This window comes from Corythoichthys intestinalis, chromosome 10 (assembly GCF_030265065.1).
Source record: "Corythoichthys intestinalis isolate RoL2023-P3 chromosome 10, ASM3026506v1, whole genome shotgun sequence".
NCBI classification, from domain to species: domain Eukaryota; kingdom Metazoa; phylum Chordata; class Actinopteri; order Syngnathiformes; family Syngnathidae; genus Corythoichthys; species Corythoichthys intestinalis.
Genome location: NC_080404.1, coordinates 22,676,847 through 22,701,076, shown reverse-complemented (window position 1 = coordinate 22,701,076; position 24,230 = coordinate 22,676,847). Strand labels below are relative to the sequence as shown.

At 38.3% G+C, this 24,230-nt stretch overlaps 1 protein-coding gene across 3 annotated transcripts in view; it reads left to right on the top strand.

Moving 5' to 3' along the window:
* Positions 1–24,230, top strand: part of hspa12a (heat shock protein 12A) — a 55,709-nt gene that overhangs the window by 16,071 nt on the left and 15,408 nt on the right. For 2 of the 3 annotated variants that reach the window (XM_057848743.1, XM_057848742.1), the window contains exons 2-7: positions 989–1,065; positions 4,375–4,499; positions 10,675–10,861; positions 12,971–13,075; positions 15,456–15,572; positions 20,036–20,207. In XM_057848743.1, coding sequence (XP_057704726.1) covers positions 989–1,065; positions 4,375–4,499; positions 10,675–10,861; positions 12,971–13,075; positions 15,456–15,572; positions 20,036–20,207 — 783 coding nt within the window. Of the gene's footprint in view, positions 1–988; positions 1,066–4,374; positions 4,500–10,674; positions 10,862–12,970; positions 13,076–15,455; positions 15,573–20,035; positions 20,208–20,308; positions 20,324–24,230 lie in introns of all 3 variants that reach the window. The other variant, XM_057848741.1, reaches the window with a different exon arrangement.

Genomic DNA, 24,230 nt, shown 5'->3' with positions numbered 1-24,230 from the left:
TGGGACTTCAGACCACTCATCCTCTCCATAGGGGTGGAAAAGTGGAAATATGAGAGAGGGAGATAAAAGGATTGGATTGGATAACATTATGTCCTGCTGGGAGACAATTCAAGAAAATGCTTATAAGTCATACAAAATTATTTTCATTGTGTCAGCCACCAGACCACTTTAGATGAAGGCCAGACAAATATAACTAACAGTATGTATGAAAAAAACACTTCCATTCAATTCAAATGTCATGTCATTTGTCGGTTTTAATATTGTGAAATGTGGCAACTTTGATAAAGCACACTCTGGAAAAAATCTGAAGAGAACATCTCGATAGTGTTGTAATTGCTTAGAATTTAAATAAGGCCATCAAGGCAAAGTAAGCCCCTGAAAAAGTCATTGAGTCACTTGATGCCTGCCAGACTGAGCGTGTTTGGTATCATTTTCATTGGTTCCAAATCATGCAGCACCTTGATAAAGCCAGTGATGAACAGACCACCACATCTAGGCTTGAAAGTGAGGCAGATGTAAGCTTTTTTGGCACATATGTGTTTATTTTTACAAACACATATGAAATGCCTTAACACCCTAGTGCAATAACCAAGCTGATTAATCAGAATATAATAACTACAGATTAGTTGGTGGAGCAAATTTCAACCGAATTTAGGATCGAAACCTTTGTTTTGCATATACTGGAGGTATTTTAACAATGTCAACAATATATGTGTAATTTTTATTTATTTATTTATTTATTACTAACCTTTCGGTGACCTGAGAAGGAGGAAAGAACTAATATTTAAACAACAGTGGTCTGCGAACATAGGTGGTCATTCAATTAAGAATGGGAATTGTAAATATAAAACCTACCTAAACTAATGAGATAAAACTAAACATAATAAGAGTCCAGCATTGTGTGCCCCCCCCCCCCCCTTTTTGACAAGGTGATTGTTTCTAAGGTGCAGTGTTTTCATGAGGTTTTTTTTTTTCTCCTTTTCTGAAGATGAAATGGCTAACCCATCTCCAGCAAAGAGCATAGGCGACCCTGGAATCACACCGCTGTCTCCTACACACATTCAGGTAATTCTTCTATTTTCATATTTAATTAATGTTCTAGCTTTTTTATTTTCAGAAGAAGACATTGAACGAAACGTTCCGTATTTATTTGTCATTTTTTTGCACCCATACAAAGTAAAATGCACTGTACAAACATCTTATTGATGTTCCTCCATTTTTTCTCCCCTCTTCACCAGGGTGCCATGGCAGGCGCCATGTTTTTTGTTCTCTTTCGTGAAGTCCCAATATGGTGGATTACCTGATCTTCTGAATGCTTGCCTCTACAGTGCTGACCAAAAGTATTGGTACCCCTGCAATTCTGTCAGATAATGCTCAATTTCTCCCAGAAAATGATTGCAATTACAAATGCTTTGGTTGTAATATCTTCATTTATTTTGCTTGCAAGGAAAAAACACAAAAGAGAATGAAAAAAAGTTTAATCATTATCATTTTACACAAAACTTCAAAAATGGGCCGGACAAAAGTATTGGCACCCTCAGCCTAATACTTGGTAGCACAACCTTGAGACAAGATAACTGCGTACAACCGCTTCCGGTATTCATCAGTGAGTTTTTTACAATGCTTTGCTGGAATTTTAGACCATTCTTCTTTGGCCAACTGCTCCAGGTCTCTGAGATTTGAAGGGTGCTTTCTCCAAATTGCCATTTTCAGATCTCTCCACAGGTGTTCCATGGGATTCAGGTCTGGACTCATTGCTGGCCACTTTAGAAGTCTCCAGTGCTTTCTCTCAAACCATTTTCTAGTGCTTTTTGAAGTGTGTTTTGGGTCACTGTCCTGCTGGAAGATCCATGACCTCTGAGGGAGACCAGCTTTCTCACACTGGGACCTACATTATGTTGCAAAATTGGTTGGTAGTGTCCAGACTTCATAATGCCATGCACGTGGTCAAGCAGTCCAGTGCCAGAGGCAGCAAAGCAACCCCAAAACATAAGGGAACCTCCGCCATGTTTGACTTTTGGGATGAGTTCTTTTCTATGAAGGCCTTGTTTTTTTCCTGTAAACTCTATGTTGATGCCTTTTCCAAGAGAGCTCTACTTTTGTCTCAGCTGACCAAAGATCATTCTTCCAAGATGTTTTTGGCTTTCTCAGGTAAGTTTGGGCAAACTCCAGCCTGGCTTTTTGTTATGTCTCTGGGTCAGAAGTGGGGTCTTCCAGTGTATCCTACCATAGAATCCCTTTTCATTCAGACGCCGACGGATAGTACGGGTTAACACTGTTGTACCTTTGGACTGCAGGACAGCTTGAACTTGTTTGGATGTTAGTCGAGGTTCTTTATCCACCAGCCGCACAATCTTTCGTTGAAATCTCTTGTTAATTTTTCTTTTCCGTCCACATCCAGGAAGTTTAGCCACAGTGCCATGGGCTTTACACTTATTGATGACACTGCGCCCGGAAGACACAGGAACATTCAGGTCTTTGAAGATGGACTTGTAGCCTTGAGATTGCCCATGCTTCCTTACAATTTTGATTCTCGAGTCCTCAGACAGTTCTCTGGTCTTCTTTCTTTTCTCCATGCTCAATGTGGTACACACAAGTACACAGGACAGAGGTTGAGTCCACTTTAATCCATTTTAACTGGCTTCAAGTGTCATTTAGTTATGTTATGTTCCACAGGTAAGTAACAGGTGCTGTTAATTATACAAATTAGAGAAGCATCACATGATTTTTGAAAGGGTGCCAATACTTTTGTCTGGCCCATTTTTGGAGTTTTCTGTAAAATGATAATGATTAGAAAAAAAGGGAAAAAAATTCTCTTTTGTGTGTTCATTACAAGCAAAATAAATGAAGATATTACTACTAAAGCATTTGTAATTGCAATAATTTTCTGGGAGAAATTAAGTATTATCAGATAGAATTGCAGGGGCGCCAATACTTTTGGCCAGCACTGGATTGATGTAAACAAATGGGAACATTTTGAGCACTCGACCTTTCGCAAAAGCACTGCCCCTCCACCTCCTTAGTTACAGTTGCGAAACCGACAAGCTTTGTGACTCAATTGCAGGCAGATGTACACCGGAGTGTTTTAAGTGATTTATTTTGGAGCAATGCCACAGCAAAATCCTCCAGATTGAGGCAAAAGGCTTTCCACTATGCAGTCGAGGAGTTTATTTAAAATATAGTGATTGATTGAGGCAAAAGCATACAGGTTGCACTTACAGCAAAGCAAATAGTTGGGATACTAAGTTGACCGTTCACAAAATGTTACAATAAAAATAAAATAAGTTCAAGGTGCTTATGAGGACGCTGTGTTTCTTTAATAAGAGGACACAACAATTTGATATTCGAGCGCTCATAGAACGGACCGCGAACAAAGACATGAAGTTAATTAATGTTATGTAATGAATTACGTCGACTTTATAGCGATGGCATTCTAGTAAGATAATATTCGATACATTTGATATCCATTTTTATTAATGTTCTTGCCTCTACTAAATAATTTTAGGCAAGACATTGCTATTTAGCCTCTGGCGTTAGCTTAATCATACCTTATGAGAACACATACGTTTGCTTGTTTATTTTGGAGACATTTAGCTGGAATTGATGCTGAATGTCCAGATTGTTTAACCAATTTGAATCCAGTTTTTTTTTTTTCTTTTTTCGGCTTTGAGAAGGAAAAGAACCGTAGTCATATTATAATGCTCCTGGGGTACCTCGTGTGCGATTTAGATATTCCACAGGTGCATTGCTTCACCATTTTTTCGTCTTCTTCCGTAAAGTTTTATGTCAGTTGGCGATCAAATCAATGAATCAATTAAGCGATGGGCATCCGAGAGTTTGTCAGAATATGCTCCCTTAAAAACTGTCTGAAGGACGTATGATTGGTCGATGGCCATTTAGGATGAAGAGTTTACAAAAGGTAAATTATTTTTTTGTCTGATTAACATGATTGGTATATAGCACCTATGTTTAAAACTTTAAACTATTTTTTTTCCCAAGGTGTGCATGTACTGTATGTTAGACCCAAGATCAATGATTTGCAACCACACAAGAATCGCGTGAAACTCCTTTAAAAACACAAACAACTACGTATAACTTGGCAAGGGAAGGCTGTCTGATAGTATTTGCCAACATAAACATGACCCAAAACATTGCTCACTTACTGGAATAAAAACATCCAAGAACCCTCTGAAGATGTTAGTACAGTCAAATGAATAGCAAGCGATGGTTACCACACTAATTCAAAAGAGGTTATCCTTTCAGTGAATGTAACTCTGTTGTACTTTAATCATCTCGTTAAAATGCTTAAAACAGCTAACAACCATAGTATCACTTTATGCATTCACTTCTCTCCATGTCATGTTTTTGCTGCAGAATGACACAGACCAGGTTCCGTCAGCAATGCCCTTTGTGGTCGTGGTGGCCATTGACTTTGGCACAACATCAAGCGGCTATGCTTATGCATTCACAAAGGAACCTGAGTGCATTCATACTATGAGGTATATTTTTTCATTTATATGAACAAGGATGGTTTAACGACCACTTGAGTTTGATGTTAAAAAATAAGTATATTTTAGAGCTGTCAAAATTATCGCGTTAACGAGGGGTGATTAATTTTTTAAATTAATCCCGTTAAAATATTTGACGCAATTAATGCACAAATGCCCCGCTCAAACAGATTAAAATGACAGCACAGTTAAAGGTGTGCTTGTTGTGTTTTTCGGAGTTTTGCCGCCCTCTGCTGGCGCTTGGGTGCGACTGAGTTTATAGGCTTCAGCACACATGAGCATTGTGTAAGTAATTATTGACATCAACAATGGCGGGCTACTAGTTTATTTTTTGATTGAAAATTTTACAAATTTTATTAAAACGAAAACATGAAGAGGGGTTTTATTATAAAATTTCTATAACTTGTACTAACATTTATCTTTTAAGAACTACAAGTCTTTCTATCCATGGATCGCTTTAACAGAATGTTAATAATGGTAATGCCATCTTGTTGATTTATTGTTATAATAAAGAAATACAGTACTTATGTACCGCATGTTGAATGTATATATCCATCTTGTGTCTTATCTTTCCATTCCAAAAATAATTTACAGAAAAATATGGCATATTTTATAGATGGCTAGAATTGCGATTAATTACGATTAATTAATGTTTGAGCTGTAATTAACTCGATTAAAAATTTTAATCGTTTGACACCCCTAGTATACATTCATTACAATACTACAGAAGTTTCTATACTGCCTGTCCTCAAAGGATCACAGGTTAGGGATTGTATATTTCACTAATATTTTTGAAGAGTGTAATGATGGGTTTGGGGAAAAATGGTTGAGGTTCTGGACATCTTAAAGACGCTTTTAATTAAAGGTATAAGTCTTAGTGCATGACTCCACAGATGTTAATGGCCTATATCTCACCAACAGCTGACAGGTGTTTAAGTTGCAACTCTTTGTTTGGGGTTTGTCACATTCTTGGTTTTGCTTCTAAAGAGCAGCATTTCAGTAGTATAGTGAACTGATACTATCTGCAAACAGATTAAATTAATAAGACTGTGATTTTAATGATAATTACTGTGTATGCATATATGTATCGTTTCACCCTATTACACGGCATATAAATAGATTTTTTTTTTTTTTTTAAGTTACTTGTTGTCAGAATTAAAGTTGCACCGATACCGATACCAGTATCGGCAGGGGGCGCCGATCCGGCCCGAATTGGTGGTATCGGTATCGGCGAGTACCAACATTTAGGGCACCGATACCATCTACTGGCATCACTTTAGCGCAAATGAACTGTCCTTCCCACGTGAGCCAACTTCCCAAATCCCGATGCATGACATCTATATGTCTTTGTCTTGAAATTACCAAACGAAAATAACACCTTCATCTTCAATATTAAGGATGTTCACTACAACGAATATCCGCGATGTTACACTGCTTTTTTAACATGGCATTCACAAACGATTAGCATGCTTAAGCTAACGCTAGCTGTAGTACCGCCGATGGGATCAGAAAGGTTAAGACCGTGAGGGACTAAGCAAACTCATGGTTTCATGATGAGCAATGAGTGGCAAATTAGGAGCGCCGTACTTCAAACTCGTCCTGTTTATGAAAATCGATTGTCATATTATGTTGGTGTTGTGCAGTAATGAGCAGAAGTGACTTCTGTGGCCAGAAAACACTCAAGCGGCGCAGCGCGCATACTAGATATCATCAGATAGCAACCTAGATGTCCTATGTCCAAGTCCATGCCAACTCTCGCGCACACATACTAGATATCATCAAATAGCAACCTAGATGTGCTTCATTAGATCCCATGCCATTAGCTGCGTGAGCCCAGAGCGACGCGTAGTCCATATACTACAATGATGAATTAGAAACCGCCATGACTGAATGGAAGTTAAGCAGGCCAAATCAATCCATACCAGTGACTATAGATAATGCTGCAAATACTGTTAATTCAGCACGTTACAGATGGACTCGGACCACAAATAGGATGTTTTGCTTATATGGTAAATATAGCTGCTAAGAGAGCTGCAGCAATCAACAGTGTGCCCCACTTTACAAAAAGTAAAGCTAGTTCTCAGCACTTACAGTATATACAAAATTTCTTCAGATCAGTAAGAAGTAAGCACATAAATATTATGCACTAAAATGCTTGTTTATATGATGGCACTGTTATTTTTGCTTGTTAGCAAATAGTGTAGCAAGTAAAAAAAAAAAAAAATAATAATAATAATAATAATAATAACAGTTGTATTTTCTGTTTCAGAGCATTAAATGTATTGAATTGTATCAAAAATCGTACCGAACCGTGACTTAACTGTATCGTTGCATCCCTTATAAGTACATATATATATATATATATATATATATATATATATATATATATATATATATATATATATATGTGTGTGTGTGTGTTTTTTTTTTGCAAACAGAGTGGTATCGGAATGGTATCGGTATCGGCCGATACTGCACAGCCAGGTATCTGTATTGGTATCGGGCCCAAAAAATGGTATCGGTGCAACACTAGTCATAATTGTTAAATATGATTCTTTCTGCTGAGATGCATTTGATCAAAAACTTGTCGTTCCCTTTGAAGGAGACCTCACCTAAATGAGAAATTAGTTGTATTGTCTTATTCTTGTCAGTATAACTGACGATTCATGCAGGTGACTAAGGCCAGACCACAGCTTGAAGTGACATAAAATCAGATGATTTCGCCTTCATCTGACTCGCAAGAGATTTAGGGCTGTCCCAAACGACTATTTTTCTCCCGATTAGTCAGCAGTTTTTTTTTTTTTTTTTTTTTTTTTTTTTTTTACGATTAGTCGACTATTCTATTCTATTCTATTCTATTCTATTCTATTCTATTCTATTTTTTGTTTTTTACCAGTCTAGCAATTGAATTTTTGTTGACGCTTATTAATTCACAAAACCATTTTGGAACACTTAAATTCTTTATTAAAGTACAAATAAACACATAAATAACAATAATTAATCACAAATAAACAATGAGGTCAAAAGCTAATAGCTGTAACTAATGTAAAAGAATTGAATGTAAACATATTCAGAACACTGTGACTTCGCCTTTCCAACATGATTCAAAACAATTCTTAAAAAAAACTACGTATTAAAAAGTTGTACCGTTAATATTATAGTACACTAATATATATATATATATATATATATATATATATATATATATATATATATATATATGTGTGTGTGTGTATACAGTGGGTCAAATAAGTATTTAGTCAACCACCAATTGTGCAAGTTCTCTTACTTGAAAAGATTATAGAGGCCTGTAATTGTCAACATGGGTAAACCTCAACCATGAGAGACAGAATGTGGAAAAAAACAGAAAATCACATTGTTTGATTTTTAAAGAATTTATTTCCAAATTAGAGGGAGAAATAAGTATTTGGTCACCTACAAACAAGCAAGATTTCTGACTGTCAAAGAAGTCTAACTTCTTCTAACGAGGTCTAACGAGGTTCCACTCGTTACCTGTATTAATGGCACATGTTTTAACTCATTATCAGTATAAACGACAACTGTCCAGAACCTCAGTCAGTCACACTCCAAACTCCACTATGGCCAAGACCAAAGAGCTGTCGAAGGACACCAGAGACAAAATTGTAGACCTGCACCAGGCTGGGAAGACTGAATCTGCAAGAGGTAAAACTCTTGGTGTAAAGAAATCAACTGTGGGAGCAATTATTAGAAAATGGAAGACATACAAGACCATTGATAATCTCCCTCGATCTGGGGCTCCATGCAAGATCTCACCCAGTTGCGTCAAAATGATAACAAGAACGGTGAGCAAAAATCCCAGAACCACACGGGGGGACCTAGTGAATGACTTACAGAGAGCTGGGACCACAGTAACAAAGGCTACTATCAGTAACACAATGCGCCGCCAGGGACTCAAATCCTGCACTGCCAGATGTGTCCCTCTGCTGAAGAAAGTACACGTCCAGGCCCATCTGTGGTTCACTAGAGAGCATTTGGATGATCCAGAAGACGACTGGGAGAATGTGTTATGGTCAGATGAAACTACAATAGAACTTTTTGGTAGAAAAACAGGTACTCGTGTTTGGAGGAGAAAGAATACTGAATTGCATTCGAAGAACACCATACCCACTGTAAAGCATGGGGGTGGAAACATCATGCTTTGGGGCTGTTTTTCTGCAAAAGGACCAGGACAACTGATCTGTGTAAAGGAAAGAATGAATGGGGCCATGTATCGAGAGATTTTGAGTGAAAATCTACTTCCATCAGCAAGGGCATTGAAGATGAGACGTGGCTGGGTCTTTCAGCATGACAATGATCCCAAACACATAGCCAGGGCAACAAAGGAGTGGCTTCGTAAGAAGCATTTCAAGGTCCTGGAGTGGCCTTGCCAGTCTCCAGATCTCAACCCCATAGAAAATCTGTGGAGGGAGTTGAAAGTCTGTGTTGCCCAACGACAGCCCCAAAACATCACTGTACTAGAGGAGATCTGCATGGAGGAATGGGCCAAAATACCAGCAACAGTGTGTGAAAAGCTTGTGAAGAGTTACAGAAAACGTTTGGCCTCCATTATTGCCAACATAGGGTACATAACAAAGTATTGACATGAACTTTTGGTATTGACCAAATACTTATTTTCAACCATGATTTGTAAATAAATTCTTTAAAAATCAAACAATGTGATTTTCTGGGGTTTTTTCCACATTCTCTGTCTCTCATGGTTGAGGTTTACCCATGTTGACAATTACAGGCCTCTCTAATATTTTCAAGTTCGAGTACTTGCACAATTAGTGGTTGACTAAATACTTATTTCCCCCACTGTATATAGATTTACAGTGTATACATTATATGTTATAATATAAAGTAAGTGAGGTTTGTGCAGTCATGGACTACAGTAAGCAGGCCAGAGTTTCTTTAAAAAAAAAAAAAAAAAAAAATCACAAGGTGGATGCGTCATTCAAGAAAAGTTTGGGGCAAAAAACTTGCCCGAGAGTTTTAAGATGACGCTCGCCACGCTAAATGCTAATGCCAGAGAGAACGCCAGTGCTATGCTAACGGTCCGAGCCACCTAGCATTGTATTTACAACGGCGTCACAACCCCCTTTCCTCTTCCCCGTCCTGCTCTGTACTCTCTGTCTCTCAGATATCTCTCGCGTTATTCAAGTTACCAAATTGCAGTAAAGCAGTAATTGCAACGGCGCTGCAAAAATGGGAAAGGTAAACAATTACATTACTTGGTACTGACAAAAAAACGCTGTTATACTCTATTGCTGTTATGAAAAACACTGATTATGTGGATTTACGATCTGCCAGCTTGTTGTCTCCTGTCGTCTTCCAAAATTACAACTGAGTGGCGGCGCTTCAAGTTCATTCACAGCCGACGTCCTGCCATGGAATGCAATTGCAAGCTTGGCATTGAAGAGACCGCACACTCAGTGTACCCTCCTTTGTTTCGTTGAAATAAGTCCATGTGTTGATCACTCCGGTGCATTTTTTTTGGCTTTGTGTCGCTTTCCTCGCCTGCAGTCTGCCATTCTCAACTTTCCACGCATATTTTTTAAAACTCTTTATTCACCGTCGATGGGATGATGTGCTCGTCGACGTTTTTATATCATCGATGAGGTCTGATACGTCGACTAGTCGGGACAGCTCTAACGAGATTCTTTCCTGATGATCTGAAACCCATATCATATGAAAGCTGTGATTTTCATATCTAATCTAGACCACTGTCATATGTGTATTAAAATCTGGACCAGATCTTTCAGAATGTAACTATCCTGAACAGTCCTGTGAGGCAAACCGAAAATCATGCGGCGATGACGGAATTTTCTATTGTGCTTAGTAATAGCTTGAAAAAGCAGACAAAGATGTGGAGTGGCGGGACAGCAGAGGGTTACAGTTAATTTTAAGTGTAGTATTTTGAGGATGAAAGTAATTCAAAGGTGACTTGAGGGATCTTACAGGCTTGAGCTAGCCTTTCCTATTAGAAACTGGCCTGAATTTTGTTGTTGTGTCTTAAAATTAATGGGACCATAACACAATAAATTATTTTACACCTGCACAGGGACTCATGCAGAATATGTAGATAAAGATTCATGGCACTTTTTTTTTTTTTCCCCCATTAAATGTTTGTACCTCATATGCCTAGGCGTTGGGAAGGTGGTGATCCTGGAGTATCCAACCAAAAGACGCCAACCACAATCTTGCTGACACCGGACAGAAAATTTCACAGTTTTGGCTATGCAGCACGTGACTTTTATCATGACCTAGATCCCAGTGAGTCCAAGCAATGGCTCTACCTGGAGAAATTCAAAATGAAGCTTCATACCACATCGGTAAGGCAAATGCTTACATTTCATGTTATTGTTTAATATCAGGGCAAACGTATTAATCTCTTTGAAAATAACATCCATAGTATAATCTTTCAGTTGTGTTTGCAATAAACATAAAATCCAGGCAAGTGATAAAACGGAATCTTCGATAGTTTCAAGTCAAAGTTTAGAATGATTTAATCCAACTGTTTTATGTATGTTTGTCAAGAACAGCAATGATGTACCCAAAAGGGATCAGTTTGGACTGTAACATAACAGGAGGGTTTAAACATTTGCATTACTAGTGTTTGCATAGTAAATACAATGTACAGTAGAATAAAGTGACATAGTGGTGATGTTGCACTGCCAAGGATAACAACATAGTGGTGCAATATTTACAGTCCATTGGTGATCTTGTGGGAGTGTTGGGGCGGCGGGTCAGGTCTTATGGTCAAAAGATAAGTAGTTATTTTATATGAGTGTTCAACAGTCTTTTGTAGGGCTGCAGCTATCAAATATTTTAGTAATCGAGAACAAGACATTCCACCTAATATTGAACCATTTTTAGACAATCAATGTCTTCATTTTATTTGGATATTGTTGAAAACAGCCAACAATCGCATCTCATGTGACTAGAAAAAAAACCACTGCTTTCAGAAAAAAAAAAACTTAACAGCTTATTTAAAAAAAAAACCCTCTTATTTCTTACCTTAAAATGTCATTACGCTTGATAACACACATCACTTAAAAGTTAAATGTTTTCCGCACGTATTTCAATTGAATTTCCATTCGTGTCGAACTTTTTAAGTTCTTGTTAAGTTTTAAGCTACTCTAAATTGAAAGTCCTGATAGGATTGTGAGTTTTTACAGTGTTCAAAATAAATGTATTATACCTGCCGTATTGGAGCACATTAGGCACCAGTGCTGATTGGCATTTTATCCAACAATGACTACTGAGCTAAAATTGACAGCTTTATTTTGTTTTTATTTTACACTCTCATGACTCTACAGTGCTGTGATTTTACAGATTAAATAAAGCCTGTATGAAAAGCACATTATCCACGCATCGGCAGTAGTCATAATTAATAGAAACCTAGCCCTCTGCAGGGCTAACATTACGTTTGCAAGGTACTGTAAGGTTTATCTTATTTATTAGCGCTACGCTAAATTAATTCTACATTGTCTCGAGTATGGCTCATCCACTCTTGGAGTAAACGGGGTGCCTCCGGTGGAGCTGCAGCATTGAAGACGTGCGGTAGTGTTATTCAAGCGCTTTCTTACATCGAATAGATGAAACAGGGTCGCCTTGGTCTCCAGCTTGAAATGCACCCACACTTTGGACATTTTCTTCTTTTTCTTGGTGCCTTTCTCTTCGCTTTAATCGTCTTCTTCGTCATTACCGCTGTATTAATGCATGGTTGAAATCAAATATACCCGCTATCTGTGTCTTCTTCCTGTACGCATGTGATGTCTGCACAATGTGCCGCATTAATAGTAGTCCGGGCAAAATGTCATGCAACTGAAAATCAACAGGTAAATGACCTTAAATGGCCCAAAATTACCTCATTGCCTGACATTGGCTGCTACTGACGGCCATAGATGTTCAATCCGTTTGAAGTGGGAGGGATGGCAGCGAATGAACATTCGCTGCCACCCTCCCACTTCAAACGGATTGAACTTCTACTAGTGATAAACCCATTCAAATTCACAGCAGAAGCTTGTTTTTCTGTTTATTAGTTGTTTTTAGAATATCCTACAATGATTTCCTGACCAATTTACCGATAATCGCTGTATCGCCGTATCGTCAGATCATCGTTATCGTGAGCTTTGTATCACAAACCGTATCCTATCGTGAGGTACCAAAAGGTTCCCACTCCTAAGTATAACTATTTAAAATCCTCAAGTTGCTACACAAAATATAGTCAAGGTAATCTACTCTTGTGGATGTTGTCATCATGTTTGAAAAGTTATGAAATGCTTATATTAGGAACAGGAATTGCGATGAAAGATTCTTTTGAGCATCACTTTACTTAACCAAAAAAATCAGAGGAAGGAAAATGGGCAGATTATTGTCAGTTTGTGTTGCAATTATATAAAGTTGACTTTATCATCTGTGCCAATCTTCCCACACAGAACTTATCCATCAACACGGATCTCCAGGCAGCCAATGGAAAGCGTGTGAAAGCTTTGGACATTTTTGCTTATGCACTGGCCTTCTTTAAAGAGCAAGCACTAAAGGTACGATACCTGACTGATGTATCCATACATTGGATGTTATTTGTTACGTAAACTAAGATAGCATCGTAGGGAATATATTTTGTTAATGCAATAACAAAACCGCAGGTAACATGCAGTTGTAATCTTTTTTATGGTACACATACATAAATAAACATGCATACTTATGTTTGTACATACATACAATAACTACTTTGTAAGGTTGATCGATATATCGGTCGGCCAATATACTGACTTTTTTCATGATTGGCTGATATATAGGCGATATAATAGGAAAACTGTTATGTTGACTGTTTGGGTGATGATATTCCTTACAAAGGTCGTCCGATATATTGGCTGGCCAATATATGGACTTTTTCGAGATCGGCCGATATCCGACGATATATAGCCGATATAATATAACAACTGTTATAGACATTTGCCACGTTTACATGGAGCCAAATATTCCAATTACAATCGGAATATTTGTTCAAACCGAATAAATGTGTTCCATATAAACACCTCATTCGGAATGAACAGGCCCAAACCGAATGGAATTTCATTCCGATTCACAGGGGTGGAATATTCCTTTTCCCAAACCGATTAGAAGTAAAATTATATCATGTAAACAGGGAAGCGGAATGGTGTCTGGTTGCGTTCTTTCTGTGCATGCTCCGTACTGACGTGGTGACGTCACTTGGTGACGTAAGTAACGTCACTTGCAACATGGCTTCCAAGCACACGCACAGCGCACCCACACAACTTTTTAAATGAACGGCGTATCATTCTGAAGTTTTGTTTCCACTCGAAAAGTTAAAACAGCAGCTGATCTGACGATCGATCTCCATGTTTTGCAACGTGACGCTTTGTTTTGATTAATCTGCGCATGTCAGACGGCAGTTGTCAAACGTCCTTTCGGAATAAAGGCAGTCACATGTAAACGCTGGATCGGAATAGATGAAGTGACATGTAAACAGCTGATGTGAAATTTCCATTCGGAATGATTTGAATCGGTATGAATAAAAGTCGGCATGTAAACGTGGCTAGTGTTTAGGTGATGATCTTTGTTAATTGTGATATTGTACCACCTAGTGGTCAATGTTACAAAAGGAAATAGCAAGAAAAATGTAACTTGTAATATCGACATTTATATAATTAGTGTTTCAATTGCCTTCATAATCAATGTGCTCTTAAAAAAAATATCTGCCCCAAATATTGCCGTACAAAATCGGTATTGGCCTTTGAAAATTCCATATCGGTCGACCTCTAATAATTTGTACATTCAGTACATTTATGTACTACTACTATGTACTGCTACATACTGTATGTGCTGAATTTACTGTACATATGTACTCCTGCTCTGTATCAATTCCCAATTGCCCCGGGCAGCTAAAAAAAAAATGTTGTGGGTAAGGTAATGAAACATACAACATTCCTGTTTGGACAACCATATTGAAAAAACTAATTTGTGACTCATTGTACAAAATACAGTGTTTGAACTGTAGCCTTGCCGCTTTGTCAACAGAGAAAACATGCTGTAGCACTGTGAATATTTCCTAAACCATACTGAAGCTAAATTGGACTCCCAAAGTCTCCCGCATTAAGTCATACCTGGAAAAGTTAAACTGAGGGCCTGTTTACATTGTGACGCTGCGACACCAAGACGCAACAATTGTGTTGCGGAATGGCCTTGCCTTTATTTGGTGAAGTCAGTGAAAATAGAAGGCGAAGACACAAACCTTTGATTCTAGGCTCCAAATTGGAAGGATTCGTTTGCGGGTCAAGCTCTAGCACAGATGCCATCAGCACTCGCACACGTCACCTTAGGCGTGCACAGCGCTGCTCCTAAACATTAAAAACAGCAAACATGGTAGAATGTCAACTTTAATTTACCGTACTGTTTTTATAATATTTTTAATTTAAATATGTTTATTGTTTGCATTTTTGTAGAAAATGCCATTGCTTGGAGTGGGCGTATGTTGTCTTCTGGGCTGTGGAGGTTGATGGTGTCAAGGATGTGAATAACTGGCTGTCGCCTTGTGAATCTGCACTGCCTCCTATGGCCTGGCATTAATACTACATCATTTTCACGCGGAATTGCGACTTCGTTCGAATGGAGACAGAACCATATAAATGCAAACATGAAATTAGTCATATTCTCGGAGCGTCTCCAAACTCTCCATATAAACCGTCCCTGAGTGTATCCATTCTAGTGGTTTCATTTTCATTTTTATTATTATTATTACTATGTTTATTGGATAACATGCCTCAATAGAACAAACTCAAGTTTGGCACGTGCAAGTGTCTGAAAAAGTTAGTCTTGTAAAGATATAAGCCTACATACTGTATTTACATAAAGTAGATACTTTGTATATTGATTGATCTATTTTTCAAAATCTTGCAGGAGCTGAGTGATCAGACAGGTGGAGAGTTTGACAATAAGGACGTCAGATGGGTCATCACTGTTCCTGCCATATGGAAAATGCCTGCAAAACAATTTATGAGGGAAGCTGCCTATAAGGTCGGTCATTGAGTAACAACTTCTTTTCTTGTACTGTATATAATGTACATTCATTTCATGCTGCATATTCCGTACATGAATGACTCATGATTATAAACCAGGGCAGGGGTGGGCAAACTATTCCACATAGGGCAACAAAGGCCATCAAAAGGACACCCTTTCACCAATCTGGTGTTTTACAAGTGTGATCACTTGATTGCAGTCAGGTGCTTTTGGTGTCTGCAGAAACCTCATTGGTTAAACTGTCAGTGCTGGATTGGTTGGAGACCAGGATCCATTGTAGCCCTTGTGGATCTGTTTTCCCGACCCCTGCTCTGAACTACAATATTCTAATAGAACAGTAACGCTGTCCATTATGTATGTTTAACCTTCTGCGCGCAGGCGCACACTGTGCAGATGTCAACTTTTAAGCCACGTAACTTGATGATTACGACGCCCACGTGCTCTCGGTGCACCTCATCCGAAAGGGTGGAGGTCGAGCTTCACCCTCATTTTTACTTGAAATCAATACACAAAGTATAATGGGAGATCATGTAATTTGAGTTTTATGGTTATATTGCCCTCATAAATAAGCATTAAAATGCTGCATGGACCATGTGTTTATGTCCATATGTTCATCGTTTCGTGTCCATTTTAAAATTGTAAAGCACCATTGAGAACTACAGACCACAGTATTTATTTCATTCTGGCGTCGAACCAGAAATGACAATTGCTACACGTGAGAAGAGGATGTACAGAGGAGTATCACTGATAGCGAGTAGTACAGGGGTGCCCAAGTCCGGTCCTCGAGAGCCCCTATCAGGCTTGTCTTCCATATTTCCCTTCTTTAACACACCTGAATCAAATGATCAGCTCATCAGCAAGCTCTATAGGAGCCTGTTAATGACCCTGATCATTGGATTCAGGTGTGTTAGAGGAGGGAGACATGGAAAACAAGCTGGACAGGGGCTCTCGAGGACCGGACTTAGGCACCCCTAGAGTAGGAGTAGTGCGTGATTGAGTTTAGAAAGTTTATTTGGACAAGATGATCCTTAAACTGCATTTTGCGTTATTTCAACAACTTAATAAAGAAGGTGATGTAAACTGTTTTGACCGTAGTAGCTATGTAGTATGGCAAAAAATGCCTAAGACCATACCTGCGGTTTCTATTGAATTATCAAATATTAATAGTCTTATTTTCTTCTGTTGAATGTTCATATTTACAAGTTGAATAAAGATTATCAAGTTTTAAAACAGTTCATTAAGCATGTTTGGTTATAAATCGGACATCAATATCACAAATTGTGACCAACGAATTTAGGATTTTTATGGCTTTATGGGCCCAAAATGTTGATATAATTGTTCAGTGAGGAAAACAACCATTTGGACATGGAGGTTATGATGTCCGGGGAAAAAAGGGAACCAAACTAGGCCAGTGTGATCAATTATTTCTTTCTTTGAAATATAAAGGCAACAAAGGCGTGCAAAATCTGACGAAATAGGCCCGGACTTTAAAGGGTTAATGTGGGAATCCTGTATGCATTGATGTGTGCGTGTGCTAAAATAGGCATGGAAACGAGAGGGAGTGTGGATGAGTGCAGACACAGGAAGGAAGAGGTGGGTTTTCGCTCTTATCAGCCTGGAGGCAGGGATAGAGGGGCAAGCTGACAGAAACTGTGAAAGAGGCAATGAGAACACGAGCAGTGGATGGGTTGGGCATCTGCAGTGACTCAGCAATGGCACTGCAATTCAGTCATAGAAGACAAAGGGAGGGATCCACAACTCTGGCTTTCTCCTGGGGCCATGATGTAATCCACAATCCCTCGTTCATAATCTATTTGACTGCTTTTATTTCGACCACAAGACATAAAAGCTAGTAATAATTGTATCATTGGGATTCTGGGAAAAAGAAGCATTGCAATTGATATACAATGGCGTTACCCATTTTTCACCCCCATTTGTAATGAAGTATTTGTTTGTTTTCTTCTTATCACATTTGGAGTTATTAAAATATGTAATTAATAGTTGACAATTGTTGTTTTAATAATTAATGCCATTTTGAGACAACAGTTACATCCTATTTCTGCTGCTACCTGTACAAAATTGTGCATGTGTGCTGTGCATTAACAATTATTTGCCCATTGGTTGTGTTGTTTGACTGCTTTTCATTTGAATTTTTTATAATATGACTTAGATCAGTGGTCCCCAACCTTTTTTGCACCACGGACAGATGAAATGTTGGCCTTTTTTTCACAGACCGGCAATGTGAGACAGAAAATGGCACATTTTAACACGTCAAATAACACGTCGAGGCTGAAAAAGAATATTAAGTGCAGGGAAACCTCTCACCATACACTGAATCAACCTTTTTTTTTTTTTCTTTTTTAACAGTGGCCTTTCCTAAAACTTGTCGGCAAATATCCATGGTCACAAGCATAATGAGTTTCTTAGCTTTAGCAATACGGTTCGCCATGAGGTATGATGCTCTCAGTGCATTCGCTTTTGTTGCCCCTTTTTCTAGCTTTTAGCCACATACTATGCAGAATGGACTTGGTTGTAGGCTCCTCTTCTGGCTCAGCAGGTGCCTTTTCCTCGTAAAAAAGCTGTCCAAAGACGTCGCTGCACACATCCAACAGCAGCTAAAGTTACTGTTTACATTGACTGGTGCTGTGCTGCTATAGGTGTGCAAACACCCTGGTAATTGCGGCCAACCACTAGATGGCAACCTATAGAAATTTTTACTTGAATTATTATTCTACACGGATGTGTCAAGAGCCACAGACCAAATTGCAGTCTTTAATAAATTATGTATTTCTCTGCGGTCCGGTAGCAAATACCGGTCCATGGCCCGGTGGTTGGGGACCACTGACCTATATGATCGGTTTTAAAAGATTAAAAGAAATCATGTTTTTTGTTTGTTTTTAAAAAAATAAAAATAAAATCAAAGATAAAAACACATCTGTACTTAATTCAGTTTGATGAGAAATCAGGTTCTTCATTCATCCACTGAACTGAATTGAAGTCATGCAGGCTTGTCCGATAGTACTGGGTTGAAGAATAAAGCATAGCGCTCTCTTTCAAGTCTAAGGATGTCACGATCAGATCACGTGATCAGAAATCGGACCGATGGCGCCTTTTAGGATCGGGTTTTTAATTTAAAAATGTATATTTGTTTTTCTTCTTAATACTCGTACAGCCTCTCATCCTCCCTCCTTCTAAGCAGTTGGGCTTGCTTTTGGTATTTAAAGTTAACAATGATTGTTCGGTTTGTAGCTTTGATCTCGCCAATGAAGCCTCAGTAGCTCTACAATCAAAGGCACAAGTGTGTTAATCATCGTTTAGTTTGTTACATGAGCGGTAGCCCAGTCTGTGGCAACTCATTGTGTAGGTGAGAGTCTGTTCTCTGCAGCGTGAGTGTCAACGCGTGAGTGAATTTGAGTGGATTCATTCATGTAAATGTTATGGAGAGTGATTAAAAGTATGGCGTCAAAGATGATGCAGTGAAAAATGTGGGTGCGCCTACATTTTTTGCTGGTGCACCTTAAGAAACCACCATTGCACCAGGGCAACCAATGCAAAAAGTAAGTGTGGAGCCTTGGCAATGTATTGCAATGTTGTTCAGGCCTAGCCCAAACAGAGCTATTGTAGTTATCTGGTGAAATTTCTTCTAGTGTTAATAATATAATTGCGGCCGTGGTGCAGTTGGTGGCTTGATTTGTCCTGGGGCCAAAGGGTCAGCGGTTCAATTCCCGGCTATGACTGCCCACTGTCAAAGTGCCCTTGGGCAAGGCACCGAACCCTAAGTTTCAATTGGTTGGCAGCGCCTTGCATGGCGGCCGCACCATTGGTGTGTGATTGTGCACGTGAAAGGGTAAAAGTGTGCTAATGTAAAGCGCTTTGGGCATTGTAACAATGTAGATAAAGTACTATATAAGTACTCTTTTTTTTTTTTTTTTTTTTCAATTTAATATTGCAATGTTATCTCAATTTCCTCAAAAATCGCAATTATAGTTTTTTCCAATATCGATCAGGTCTGATTTATATATATTTTACTTTTTAAGGGATAAAAAGTAACAAAATCATCCAAAAATACAATTGCCAAAAGATACAAACGTTTTATACTCTGCAACACTCCCAGGAAAAGCGGAAGAGGAAGTACTGTAAAAACTACATTACTGTTTGGAACTTTTGTTGAAAAAAAAAAAAAAAAAAAAAAAGGGGGGGTTTTTTTTTTGTATCGGATTGGGACTCTGTATTGACAGATACTTAAAATCAGGTGACTTGGACTCAAGTGCAAAAATATGCGATCGGGACATCTCTAGTGAAGTCTTTACTCCACAAGTGGGGAACGGCCCAGATTTATAAACAGATATTACCTTTGCACCTTATTGGGCATATGTGTGTTTGACAAACTCAATTTGGAAATGGTTATGTTTTTCTTGTATTTAATTATTTACAATGATCTGTCTTATGCCTTTGTGTAGTCTGGTCTGGTGTCCCGTGACAACCCCGAGCAACTTATCATTGCTCTGGAACCTGAAGCGGCATCAATCTACTGCCGTAAGCTCCGCCTTCACCAAATGGTGGACTTAAGCAACCACACCAATCAGAATGGCTTCAGTCCCACTGACAATGTCAGCAGTACAATGACCCAAGGTACTTCCCTTTAAACAATGTTTTCATTAGTAGTTCTGTGATGTTATATTTTCCTCCATCATACATGTCAATTTTTCTGCTGTATTTTGATTCTTTTATAGCTTCTCCAGGCCATGGTAAACAATCCTTTTATTGTATATTTAGAGGGATGCATGCCAAAGAAGTACTTACAGTGGTACCTCGACTTACGAATTGGTTCTGGAAGTAGTTTCGTGAACTGAAAATTCCAAAAGTAGAGACACGTTTTTCATGTAAATGCCCTAATTCATTCCAACCCCCCCAAAAACTCAGACATAAATCTTTTATAAAGCATAAAAATGCATCAACACATGTAACAAATGCAAGTTACTATTACACACACATACAGTAGAAGTCCCTCTTAGCCAAATGGATGCCAGGAAGATTCTAGGCAATAGCCAATGGCAGAGTATGTTACGTTCAGTAAACTCTGGGAGCTTCGGGTAGCAGCCCATTTTTGCCTTTCGCATCCTGAAATTTCTTTCGTAACAGGAGGCAATATTTTCCCATTGAGTTGTGTTTTAACCTGAAAATTCCTTATGTAGAGACGTTCGTAAGTAGAGGTCCCACTGTTTTTTATTTCCACATTCCACATCATTTTCGCACGATATTGACTATAGTGCGATTTTATGTGATTAGTTACAAGCAAGGGTTATTTGTAGGGCTGTCAAACGATTAAAATTTTTTAATCGAGTTAATTACAGCTTAAAAATTAATTAATCGCAATTAATCGCAATTCAAACCATCTATAAAATATGCTATATTTTTCTGTAAATTATTGTTGGAATGGAAAGATAAGACAAGATAGATATATACATTCAACATACGGTACATAAGGACTGTATTTGTTTATTATAACAATAAATCAACAAGATGGCATTAACATTATTAACATTCTGTTAAAGTGATCTATGGATAGAAAGACTTGTAGTTCTTAAAAGATGAATATTAGTACAAGTTATAGAAATGTTATATTAAAACGCCTCTTAATGTTTTCGTTTTAATAAAATTTGTAAAATTTTCAATCAAAAAATAAACTAGTAGCCCTATTCTGTCCTCAATGTGTGTGAGTACACAAATTGACAGATAGCGAACATAAGTTCCAAAAAGAAATCAGACGGTGTGGCAAAGTTGCATGGGCTTTACTGAAGTCATCTCTTTTTGACAGGAGCACGTTTCTTGTATTTTTGTTAAACTGAAAATAACAAGGCAATGTGTCAATAACTTGCATAAATCACAAAATAACATAAAATGTACACACACGTGTCCATTTGAGCAGTAGCACTAGCCAATTAGCTCACAAGCGTCTAACAATGTAACTGCATTTCACCATATATGTGAACAAATTCAAATACACATCATCAATAACTATCTAATGCTCATGAATATAAACAAAGGAGGAATATAACTCACAAGCGATGCATGTATTAGACACAAACAGTGTGATGGGGCTATGAGAACTGCCACTGAATACTGGATGCGGACGTTAGCTGGTCTGAATAGCACTGTCTATTAGTGTGAGTTCGCGTCGACATATAATCACGTCAGAAAAGCGCGCCGAAACCCAAATAATCAGCTGCACTGAATCGCCAGCAGAGGGCGACATTACGCCAGATAACATATGCAAGTCACACCCAAGCGCCAGCAGAGGGCGGAAAAACTCCATAAAACACAATTAACAAGTTGGCCTTTCACTGTACTGACATTTAAATCTGTCTGAGCGGGCCTAGTGCGTTAATTGCGTCAAATATTTTAACGTGATTAATTTAAAAAAATAATTAACGCCCGTTAACGCGATAATTTTGACAGCCCTAGTTATTTGCTTTGTTTGAATAGTAATTTAATGCTAAAACTGGAAAAGAAGCGCCCCTGGCCCACAAAAATATTACAGTGTGGAGAGAAAAGCAATCTCCGATTAAATATTAAATGTTATGCAGCGCTCATGTCACTTCACTGAACATTCAAGTACAGTACATGTGGGTTATTAATAGCTAATACTAATATGTGCTAACACCACAGCTGTGCATCGCTTTTGGCTTTGGCATGATAGTGCTCCCATTTAGTCACAAAGAGTGTAAAGGTATTTGTATTCGTCTTTGGGCATAACAGTTTGGTGCATGCATAGATGCAGTCAGACAGCAAATACGTTTGAGTGAGAGAAAAAAAAAAACATGTCAGAGTTAGTCCTCCTCCTATCAAGGTGTCAGTAGAGGATATGCACCGAAACCAACAACCAACATTACAGGAAAAAAGACAAAACCAACACAGAAGAAGAAGTAGTTATTAATATATCACTACTCGGAAAGCTAGTAGGAACTATCAAATGCAGTATTTCTAACACTTTTTGAAGTTTATTTATTTTATATTTTCAAATCAGGCTATGTTTATTTTGCTTTAGCCCTAGGCTGAAGTAATTGAAACACTGTGTGAATTAGGGGTGCAACGGTTCAGTTTGAACCTCGGTTTTGGGATCATGGTTTCGGTTCGCGTTTTTTTTTTTTTTTTTAAACTGCCTTTATTTTGCTTTTAAGAAAATGAAATAAACACTTAAAATGGAAAAACTTTCGACTGTTAAAATCCTTCTTAGTTCTTTGGCTAGTGTAGTGACTAACTACTGAAATACGCACACAGTAGTAAAAAAGTTACTTGGCAAAGTAACTGGTGTTACCTTTCATGTCCCCCCCCCCCCATTTTTTCCCCCAAAAAACCCCAAAACAAAAACATAGTAACCTTTGCAATGTTTGGAGGTCATTTAATGTTGTGAATCAACCGTTAAAGTTGATAAAATTGCTCCCGTTTTTGCATTAGTTCCCTTCTGTCTGCTTTCGACATGTGAAAATTTTAAAACTGTTTCATCCTTTAAAGATAGACTCAAGTCAAGATTTTGCCGATTTAGGAGTATTTTATATAAAAAGATACTTAGGTTCGCGAGGAAGGTTCACTATAACAGAGCCTTTTTGAGACTTTTACTGCTCCAAAATGGCGGCTGTTTACTAACGCTACAGAGTCTGTCATTTCGCATATAGTTCTATATGCATGAGATATCTAGGCGTAGATTGTAGGCTGTCGGCTACAGTCAGGAAATATTGGAGCCTCCTAGCCTAGCATTGCATTTGCTACAGCGTCACAACAAACACTCTTCCCTCTCCGTGTCTCTGACTTTTCTGGCGTCATTCAACCAACGTATTAACGCACATTGTCTCGTTGCCGAAAAGGGTGACAAAATCCGAATGGAGGGAAAAAAACGTAATGCATGAAAAACGTACAGAAAAACGTACAACTTGTTATAGTGGACCGTCACAGTTAGGCAGTAGCACTCTGTAGGACGGGACGTCCAACTATCAGTGGTCAGGGCGAAACTATGTGCTTTAGCGAAATCATCTTCGATGGCTTTACGTGCCATTTCATAAATGTCGGGGATTACGTTGTTGGAGAAATATGTCCACGAGGGAAAAATGTAACGCGGGTCAAGAGTTGCAAATAAATTAACGAAGCCCGCCGTGTGCTCCGTGCAGCGGCCCAATGCTCACTTATCGAATGGAATTTTGTTGCATCGGTTGTCATCTTGTGAGAGCTGGTGTCAATGACAAATCTCTGAATCTGCTTTAAATCTATAACATGAGAACACTAAGCTTAAAAGTATGAGAAGGAAACACATGCAAAAAGTATTTTGAAGTAATGTAAAGGTAATAAAAGACTCAATAAAAACACAAATAGTAAGTACTCACCGCTTTTAACCGATAAGCGCATGTGTTGAACGTCTCGTCACGTAGAAGGAATTGCAGTAACCTGTTAGTATTCCTCGAGTGACAATGACAATCTACGTCATCACCGAGCGTCCCTAAAACATGGCGCCTTCTGTAGGTCCAAACATGTACTAAATATTATAGATTCTTATATCAATGGCAATATTTTATGTGTTTCTAATAACATATTTTAGTAAAAGATAACAATTGTGGTTTATTAGAGCCTACAAGTCTTTAAGTCCCAGGTTCCCTTTAAATT